This window comes from Larimichthys crocea, chromosome XXI, assembly GCF_000972845.2.
Source record: "Larimichthys crocea isolate SSNF chromosome XXI, L_crocea_2.0, whole genome shotgun sequence".
Classification (NCBI taxonomy): Eukaryota; Metazoa; Chordata; class Actinopteri; family Sciaenidae; genus Larimichthys; species Larimichthys crocea.
The window spans coordinates 10,937,833-10,948,023 of record NC_040031.1 but is presented as its reverse complement, the minus strand read 5'-3'; the positions used below and the strand labels follow the sequence as shown (position 1 = coordinate 10,948,023).

The following is a 10,191-nucleotide window of genomic DNA, read 5'->3' as shown; positions in this document are numbered from 1 at the left end:
GAAAACAAAAACTTTAACACTATACACCTGTAAGATATCCTATTTTAACACTATATACACCTGTATAAATAACAGTTAAGTAAAACTAGTAACCGTAAAATAAAAGCCAAGTAACAGTGAACTATGCATTATGTAAATCTAAAACCTTATAAAGAATTTAGTCTTTGAGAGGCCGTACAGAGAATACACTGATTGTTTATACTCACTGATGAAAGAAACATTTGCATTGACAGGTTCTGAAAAGCCCCTCAAGCTGTTTTCTGTCCTCATAAATGTTAGAAATATCATCCATTAAACAATCCATCACTTTTTCTTTTGAAAATGTTAATAAGTGGTTGATAAATAACTTGCAGCAATCTTTCCAAGAAGATAGCAAGCCTGGCAACCAAAATCTTGTTCTCATTAGTTATTAGTTATTAGTTATTGAGCATTATGAAAGCTAGTAGTTATGTATTATTAAAACTATCTCTCAATAAATTGGGAGAACATAAAAAAACTTCTAACTGCTATTTAAGTTTGTTCAACTTCCCATTTTAGGTTCTCTTAACTAAACTCCATGCTGTAACTTATAATTTCATGTTGTAACAACTCTGAATTCTCATCTGTCAGAGTAAAATCTGTACATAGTACCCATTTGGGTTAACTAAAACTTAAAATTGCACAAGAGTGGAGGTCAGTTAGGGCCAATAAATCCTGGCTTTTCATCTGCTCCTCCTCTGGGTCAGTTGCCTTGTGATGACGGAAAGCAAATGACCAACATATGAATTGAAAGACAGCCACCATTAGAATACTGAATACCCTTTTGATGAATGTTGCAAGCTCCATGACAACTTTCCACCAACAGAATTAACGTTGCCCAATAATTCTGGACCTACAACAATGAAACATCCATGTCGAGGTAATATAATACACAGTTACTCAAATAGGTAAAAACCAACCTGCTGACTCACCGTTCGGATTAACCAGTTGGAAGAACATGCTTGTCTAGTTTGAAGTGTACTTGTCCAGGAAAATAGTCACTTCAAGAAATCTAGAAAGATTTTTTACAAGCTGAAGATCTCATTTCTGTCAGCCAACGTGGTGTACATTCACCCAACAGTCTTCAACAGCTTGATTTGTCCACAAATGGGACAATCTAAAAGTCATCATATACAGCCACTTTCTGTTCTTCAGCAACTGTGAGACAAGTTTTAAATAGCAGCACAGTCACTGCTGAGCGATTATAACCTTGGCTCGTCAAAGATCCATTCAGAAGAGTCTCCTCTCAGCTTAATGTTCCAGCTGGGAAAATATCTCCGAGTTGAGGACTTCAGGCCAGAGGTAAAGAGAAAAGAAAAGCCCTTTTGTACTTAAGATTGTTTTGCTCATTTTATCTGGGGCCTGTTGGTATTAACATTTTTGCATCAATAAATTAGCATTTTTGTAGTACCCACAGCCAAAGGCAACAGTCTCTGCAGGATGGATGAGGCACACTGAGGCCTGAGAACCATAGCAGCCACTGTAGGTCATAAACTGCGAGGACAGATGTTTTGTTATAGCGAGGGTAAATGAATGGAAAAGGTAGCCCAAGGCTTTAGGTATTTGTCACGACTCAGGTTATAAGGTGCGACTACATGCCATATAAAACAAGCGATGCTGCTCCTTTGAAGGCTCCAAACAAAGAATATATTTTTAACATAATGTCAGTCTCTCGGATTCAGAGCATGTAGCTCATTAAATCCAATGATTGTTACACTATTTAAAAAAAAAGTTAGTAGCAGCAAGACAAAAGGACATGGAGTCTTATCTTTAAAGGCACAGCAGGAGTTTGGTGCGAGCAGCAGCTCCCTTTTCATCGTTTCTTTCAAGTTTTTGCTGCTACAAATTATGCAAAATATTATGCAAGAGCTATTTTTAACCAGTGATTGACTGAATTCAATGTTTTAAAGCACTGAGACACAGGTCAGTGCATTTCAGAAAAGGTTTGGTTGAAACTCAACCTATTTGATGATTGATTTATGACTGTTGGAAAACAAACCAGCATAAGATTCCTGTGTTTTTTCCTCCAAAAAGAAGAACATAATCGGTTATTGTTATTGTTTTTTTGGAGGGGTAATAACAATAATAAAATAATGGCTTTTGCAATAGGATTTTGAGATTATATAACCAAAGTAATGAAATGCTGTGGGAATAACAGCTGCCATCCATCTGCAAATGTTTTACCAGATGTGTCATTAACTAGATGTGTCATCATCGACACATCCAGACGAGGGTGCACAGAAATAGCTGCAAGGCTTCAGTAAAATGAACTACCAGTACGAGTTTCTCAGCAGATACTGACACTGCACATTTGATCAAATGATACATGCACTGAAACAGCTGTTTGGGTTAAACATTGCTTTAAATAAACAGACATGAATAATAAAAAGATATTATCACCTCTTTGCACGACTGAAGTTTCCTTCCTTTGATCTTCAGCTCGTTGCTGATGACATGTTTCGGAAAGGTTTGATGAGCTTACAGCTCAACATATATCATTTGGTGGAGTTGATCATTAGGTAGGAAACAGTCGCTAACTCATCCAGGAAATCACTCCAGCCGGGTGTGTCTAATGACTTCAATCCTGGATGGCAGCATGTGGAGAAAACAGTTTTATAGGTGTCGCATGCGGCCGTGGGATCAAATAACCATTTATCCTGCTTCTAAAGGACCCTGTGGTGATGCCTGCAGTCCCTCTTCAAAACTTCAAAAGGGTGAATTTGCTCAGGTGAGTGATCCAGGTGGGGGTGGGGGATTACAGCAACACCTTTGAAATGCTCTTTTAGTTCATCTACAGGTAAAGAAACAAAAGAACACTGCAGCAATGCTAAAGAGAATACGAAATACTTCTCTAGAAGAACAGAAAACAAGGAAAACATGTCATTCATAAGAAGTTATGTCAGTTTAGCAGCATCATATGTACTTCTATTAAAGAAAAGTTGTAGTATTAGTAGTAGACATGGAAATTAAACATCCAAATAAACATCCAGTCACTTGGGTCAAGGATTTCCTGGATCTTTGACAGTAGCTGCAGCACATTCAGATGTTTTTGTATCATTTTTGGTCTTTGTCTGCAAAGATTCTTGAGAGTCGGGGTCCTTCTCGACATGCTGCTGCCAGCCCTCGGGGTATTTGCAATCCTGTCAAAGAGCAAGTTAAGCCAGTGGAGGTATGTATGTGTGCGCATGTGTATGGTCAGAAGTTTTAAGAGTCCGGTTGCTTTATTTGTCAGAGAGAAAACAGGACGGAGGACATCGGACAAGCTGACTGACCCTACCTACTGCACTGATGATTATCCTCCCCTTGAAAATGAATGAACGCAGACTTTCTCTTTGAAATTTCGCAGCCTTTAAAACACCAGTTGATTATATCTGTTTGAAAGTACGCCTGGGGGAGCAGAGGTCTGTCTCCAGCTTTGTGAAGTAAATCCATGACCGGTTTGAGTAATAAGATGTGACGATTGAGATAATTTTCTGTTATGGGATAAATTTACAACACAACAAAAGCACACTGACAATGAAGATTGATGAACTGAGGTTCTGTTAGACATTGGTATTCAGCAATGTATTGTTCAACTGATTACATGGAAAATTAATAAAACAAAATTGGGCATTGTATTCAGTCATTTATGAGATACAATTGGTTTCCTCTGCATTCAAGGCTGAAATAGTCAGTAGTAGTAATACCAGACTTGTACCACTAGAGAGAGCCAGTAATCAACACATGACAGGGGAATGTTTCCTGATCAACAGGTATGTGTGGTATTAATCAAAGGTCTACATTAGAGACTTTTGAGCTCATCATTTTATCATTAAAGGAACAGCAATCAGTGTTTAAATGGATTAGAAATTATGAAAATTAGTCCTTATGCAGATGAGTTGATAAGGACTAATGTCCCCTAATAATACATTACTGATCACTTCATTGTGTGACCAGGAGCTGCTCAGCAACTCATGATGATTATGCATTTGTTGCTTCACTATAGCTGAATCCCAAGTCCAACCAACACCGACAGTGCATCACCTGATGTGTGACGTCACTTTCAGAGAGCACCTGACTTTTGGTGGAAGAGGTGATTCATTCAGTCAGGCTGACGGCCGTCTGTACCCTGTTGGTTTCATGTTTTAAAATTCATGTGACGCATGTCAAATGTGCCTCATCAGCCTGGGTCACTTTCATATGACAACATGGTGTCATCAAAAGCATACTGTCCTCCAAACAAGGAACAACAAGTTCACAAACCCACAAAGGCCACATTGTGTTACGGAGCTGTGACCTGCTGACTCATTCTCTAGATAAAAGTGTAAAGAACAATAGCATGAATAATGAAACAATAATGGCTTACAACTAAACACGTTTTTATATGCACTCAATTAGCACAGTGTGAGGTAAGATGCAATAAAATGGTCTCGATCCACAGGATCAAAACTGTTACTTCACTGCAAGAGAGGAACTGTTTGTTTCTCTATACAGGTGATTTTCACATTTTTCCTCATCGAGTCATAACTGACAACCTCTAATTAAGTCAAATATTTTATGGATATTTCTTATTATATTCAATGTATAACAATAACAGTAGAAAACAATCGACAAACTGAACAATTAAGACAAATATTGAAAACAAAATTAGCAGAAAGTCTGTGTAAAGTTAGTGATTTGGAGGAATTTTGAGCAGATTATTTCCCACGAGTTTTCCTGATATTTTTATATTGACTTTTTATACAAACATCTGTCTGTATTATAATTTTTATAAGTTTTTAACAACCATACAAACTTATCATGCTTCTTTTTTTGACAGATTTACTGTTTTACAGTGTTCTCTGTGACACTTGGCCCTTGTTTGAAGAGGCTGTTTTAGAGAGAGGGAGGCATGTGTGAATATGCTGTAACTTGTATTATTTGTTTGTTTGTTTATTTTCACGTTCATATCCTTAATGAAAACCCATATTCATTTAGGGTTTGGGTTTGCAACCAGCTGCTCTGAACCGGTGTGCACAAATCAAATGCACGCGCAGTTTCCTGATATTCCAGCTCAGCATCGATTACAGTAAGGACTGAAATCAAACAATTTAAAATGCACGTAATATGAGGTAACATGAATTCAGGTACTGCTGTCCACTTGCACAAATATGTGATTTATTATTATGAGGGCTCATGTGATTTTGCTGCATTTGAACGTGCTGCAGTACCGATTTAAAAACACTAGGGGTCGCCGTGCACCCATTATCTATTAGGAAAAGCAAGCTGAGTCTCTCCTGACTGTTTAGATGCGAGCACAGCAGACTGACTGAAGACTCTGCAGGCTGTGAAGCACTCAGAGTTATTAATGTCATTGTTCTGATATTAAGGAAGTTAGAGTTTATTACCGCACAGTAACATACATGTAAACAATGAGGCATGACCAATAGAATAACTAATGCTGACCCTGCAAGACACACACACACACTCACTCTCTCTCTCACACACACACAAACAGACAAGATCGGTCATGACAGCCTGATTGTGTCATGGCTGCTGTGATTTATGACCTTACTCTGAAACTGAATCACCTTTGTCAATCGAGTGATACTTTTTTTTTTTTTTACCCTGAATTAAAGTGACCTTTTCACTGCAGAGATTTGATTTCTCAGTGTTGAAAACTGTGAGTTGTGATCCACCACTTAACTGGATTACGGTAATCTGCTTACAACGTACAACGTTAGTCTTTCTTTTAAAGTGGGTGAAAAGTGCTCAGCTGTGCGTAAAACATTGTTTTACTCCTGACCCTGCCTTCCCCTTACTGTTGTTTACTTTGCTCATGTGCGTAAAACCAAAGCAGAGAATAATCCCTGCGGACTGCTGAGTGAAGATACGACATGACCCGAGCACTGCTGCTGCTGTTGTGGTGAGAGAGAAAAGAAGGGAGTGTGGTGCAGCGTCAGAAGGCTGCATCCACTGTGTGTGTGTGTGTGTGTGTGTGAAGTTAAGATGTCAAACAGAGAATCTACCCAGCGAGACTGTGCTTCATTTCTATCAATTTATGAAACGAAAAAAAATGTCTTTTTCAGGTTGGAAAATGGTTCTTAGTTCTTAGGACACACGGCACAAGAGTAACCGTGAGCAGGAAGGAGGAAAATAAAGCCGTGTCCGATAATAGACGCACAGCCATCAGCTGCTTGTGCAAGTACCCAACAGTACCCCCCCAAAAAAACCCCGCAGCTCTGACATCGGGAAAGTCCGCTCAGTGTTATCAGAGAACTCACACTCAGGGAGAAAAATCAAAACGCTGCGCTTTGCTCGGCGTACAGCCAAACAGGGCACAAGGGGCCGATGCGAAATCAGGGTGGGGGTTGTGCGTACTTTTTTGGAGAGGGTCGGACTTAAGGCAACCAATGAGAGAGTCGCGCGAGGTGGTTGCTCTGACTGACGGGTTGTTGGGAGGTTATATACTCCACATCACTCTACGAAGGTACATTTAAACAGAACTGTGTGGAGGAGAGAGACGAACGAAACGAGCGAGGAGGAGACACGCACGTACACGCACTTCAGGCACAACCACAACATCAACAACACCTGATACTCGCTCATCAGGGATCAATCACACGAATCCGGGCTTCTGCTTTTGTAATTTTGGAGCTTTGTTGGTGAGATTTTGGAGATGTCTAACGTCCAGTTATCGAGCATCGCGCTGGAGAGGCTGGTGGCCAGGAGGACCTTCCCTCTCCACAGACGCACAAGCGTCTGCCGCAATCTCTTTGGACCGGTGGATCATGACGAACTGAGCCGGGAGATGAAATCCAAGCTGCGGGAGATTTCCGAGCGGGACCAGCAGAGATGGAACTTTAATTTCGAAGCCAACACCCCGCTGGTTGGGGATTACGAATGGGAAGAGGTGACCGTGGATAAGACCCCGGTGTTTTATCAGGACTCTGTACAGAACGACAGGACCAGGATGCCGGCGACTCCCGTCAAGCAGACCCCCACCTCGGACTCTGTTCTCCCTGAGACCCCTAGTATGGATGTACTGGAGCGCTTGGTCTTACCCGAGACCAGCAGCACTCCCTCCACGGTGGAGGTCAACCAGGAGAACCGCACAGACAAGCTCAACTCAGGGAAGCAGGCTCACAGACAGGTCCCGTGTGTTAGACGCAAGAGGACGGACACTACTGACAACAACACGCACATCACAGGTAAATATGAGACAATTTTAAATCAAATATTAAGCTGATGGTGCGCTCTTGGGTACGGGGCTGCGCCCTGTATCCAAAAACCAATCCCGTGTCTGTCTCTCTTTTTCTGTGCGTAATTCCATCTCGAGTGGATTTGTGTGTCTTAACGGTATTTTTATTTTATTTTCAGACTTCTTCGTGAAACGAAAGAGGGCTGCTGATAGAAAAACGAATGAAATGAGCGCTTGCCATCACTCCAAGTCTCCAATCCCGGTGGAACAAACTCCACGAAAGAGGATTCGTTGAAGGTATGAGGATTTTTTTTGTTGTTGTAATTTTCTAAAGTGATGAAATCGTTTTAAAAAACAGTCTGATATCACAGCTATGATTTGTCACCAGTCTCTTATTAAAAATAATAACTGTGTTTATACTTGTAGCTGCGTTATATGTTTTTATTTCTGCCCCGTTTTCTTTTTTTACTTAATTGCAAGTGATTGCGTGAGCCAAAAAAGCGCAGGCAGTCGTATCTGGGTAGGGGGGTGGGGAGAGTTTGTGGTGGCGAAATCGCAGTAGTAGTGATAGTAGTAGCTGTAGTAACACTAGTGGTTGGGGGAGGGGAATGTGCGTCACGATGTGGCGGGAAAAGGCACTGGTAAAGGGTGACGCCTGCTGCTGAGGTTACATCTCCTGTTTCCCCAGAAAGCTGACTCGCGTCTTTTTTTTTATCCGGAATGGCCGTTCCGCAGAAAACTGATCGTGTGCTTTTTCATTTCTTCCTCAGGTGTTTTCTTTTGCACTATATGCCTGCGCATTTGTTTTTTTCTTGATGATGATGAGGAGGATCGAGTGGAGGATGTTTCTTTCTTCACGCAACTTAAAAAAACGCCGGAGATGAGAAAGTGGACGATGTGTCCAAAAAAAAAAGAAGCCCGATCGACCTCGGCTGCCTTCGGCTCTGGTGCGCACACGGCGGAGCGCAGCCTGAACACCGGACCAGACTCTCAGGACTGAACGGTTTGGGAAGGGAAGGGAAAGGGAGAGTGGATAAAACAGGGCAAATTCTCGCCGAATGACTTCTATCCAGTACAAATGTAGCATTCATTGTTGCTTTTGCATACAGCCACTCGACAGTGTTAAATGTTTTAACATCTGTGCAATCCTAAATTACTTTAAAAAAAAGAATTGTCTACACTGGCCAAAAGTGTACAGCTTTATAGAGACAATAGCTTATAAATGTTCTGTTTTTTTTCTGTAAATGTATATTTTTTAAGACTATTCTAACTTATAATTTATTTATGTTTCTTTATATTTGTTAAATGCCTTGTTGATTTAGCCAAAGGGCATATTTTTATTTTATTTTATTATTATTTCCATTTTTTTTTTTTGTATTGTGATGTTTTGCAATCATGTAGCTCCCCCCTCTCCCTCATAGTAGTTCACACTTGAAAATAGTTTTCTTTGTGTTTCTGAGCCGTTATTTTATTTTTTATTTTTTTGTGTATGTGTGTTTTCATACAAGTGCCCTAATTATTGTCTTGCAAAAGATGAGAATAAAATATTTTTCACTTCAACCTTTTCTTTTACGCAGCATTGTTTGTTTGTGTGTGTGTGTGTGTGTGTGTGTGTGTGTGTGTGTGTTTAGTTTGTTGGGCTGTTTTGAAACCGTGTTGTGAGTTAAAATAATCCTGAAACTGAAACTGAGACAAGAAGTCTTTGTCTTCTGGTTTCTAGAACAACAGCCTTGTTGTGCGTTTAATGAAATGTCCACAACTGGCTCTGATCTTAGAGATGACTTACTGCGCACAGGCTGCAAACAAAGCACAATAAACACCCAGAATCCACGCAGTGTTATCGCAGACATTTATGACTCACCCCCGGGGACTCAGGTACATTACTTTTCATTACGCTCCGCCTGTATCTGTCTGTCTCTATGGGCTCATATACCTTGCGGGGGGAAAAACGCATTCAGACGTGCAGCCTTGGGCAGCATGGCAGCTGCGGGATATAGGCTGGGATTTAAAGGCCCTTTCGCCCCTCTAAAAGAAGCAGCAGCTGCCTTTGGATCCCCGCTTTGTCCGCCACGAAGACACCCCCACATCCACCCGCACTCAACAAGCCCTCTAAAGACCCACTCACACACACTGTTTACCCCGCCGTGGATACACCGGGCGTGGAGGCCACCTGCCAGAGCTGGAAAAAGAAAACTACTAGTCTTTGTAATTGTCCTCGTCTATTGAAACAAACCATTCAGCAGGTCATACTTGCAAGTTTACCCTTAATTGAAAGAAGCCAAATGCAGCCGTTGTCTGAATGCGCGCTGGGCCTCGGACTGGCTGTCAGTGCGCATGAAACAAAGGAGCCATTTCATCATTTTTCCATAAGTTTCTTCATGTGTTTGAGCTTCTTCCACTGTCTGACATGAATGTTTTGATGAAAATGGAGACTTTTGATGGCCAGAGTGACTTTGTCAGCTCTATGCAGCCATAAGCTCTGACGGGCTTGTTCTGATTTCCAACACAAAGCGCTCTCCGGCTCCATTCTTTCCTTTTTGTTGCCATATGGCAAATCCATGTAGACATAGCCAAGACCCATTCAGTCAGCCACAGAATGTCCTGCATCAGAGAACAAAAGACACTTTGTCTGGCTGCTCTATTGATACGGATGGGCGAAAAAAATATTATAATTAATCTATGGCTATATCCAGCTAATTAACGCCCATATGCCCACGGGGAACTGCAAGGCCATTCAGTGTAGTTTTAAAATCTCAATAGTTTACATGTTAAAGACAACAGCTGTTCATGTGTTACTTTAATGAAGTCCCTTCTATGTTGGAGACATGGACACATTCAAGGGCTCAAGTCCCCCCTCAGAGTTAAAGGGGTCATCTTCCTTTATTTGCCTCTACAGCTGTGCAACTATATAAAATTTGTCCCAATAAATAGAACCTAAAATCGCATTCGTTTTCTCAAAGGGGTATTGGATTTGAGCCATTGCAGGAAAGGTCATAGGTTAAGGCCCAGTAAGC

General features: G+C 41.1%; 1 protein-coding gene across 1 annotated transcript; it reads left to right on the top strand.

Annotated features, from left to right (window-relative positions):
• Positions 1-6,452: 6,452 nt before the first annotated feature.
• On the top strand, positions 6,453-8,737 carry LOC104921025 (cyclin-dependent kinase inhibitor 1C). Its single transcript, XM_010733455.3, has 3 exons — positions 6,453-7,187; positions 7,357-7,474; positions 7,948-8,737. Exons 1-2 carry the CDS (start codon positions 6,656-6,658, stop codon positions 7,470-7,472), a joined length of 648 nt encoding a protein of 215 aa, XP_010731757.1. The 5' UTR covers positions 6,453-6,655; the 3' UTR covers positions 7,473-7,474; positions 7,948-8,737.
• The last annotated feature ends 1,454 nt before the right edge of the window (positions 8,738-10,191 follow it).

Bases quoted from the DNA above. Each gene is read 5' to 3' on its own strand.
- LOC104921025 (XM_010733455.3), top strand. From the start codon at position 6,656: ATGTCTAACGTCCAGTTATCGAGCATCGCGCTGGAGAGGCTGGTGGCC. The intron at 7,188-7,356 runs GTAAATATGAGA...TTTTATTTTCAG, and splicing joins CAACAACACGCACATCACAG to ACTTCTTCGTGAAACGAAAG.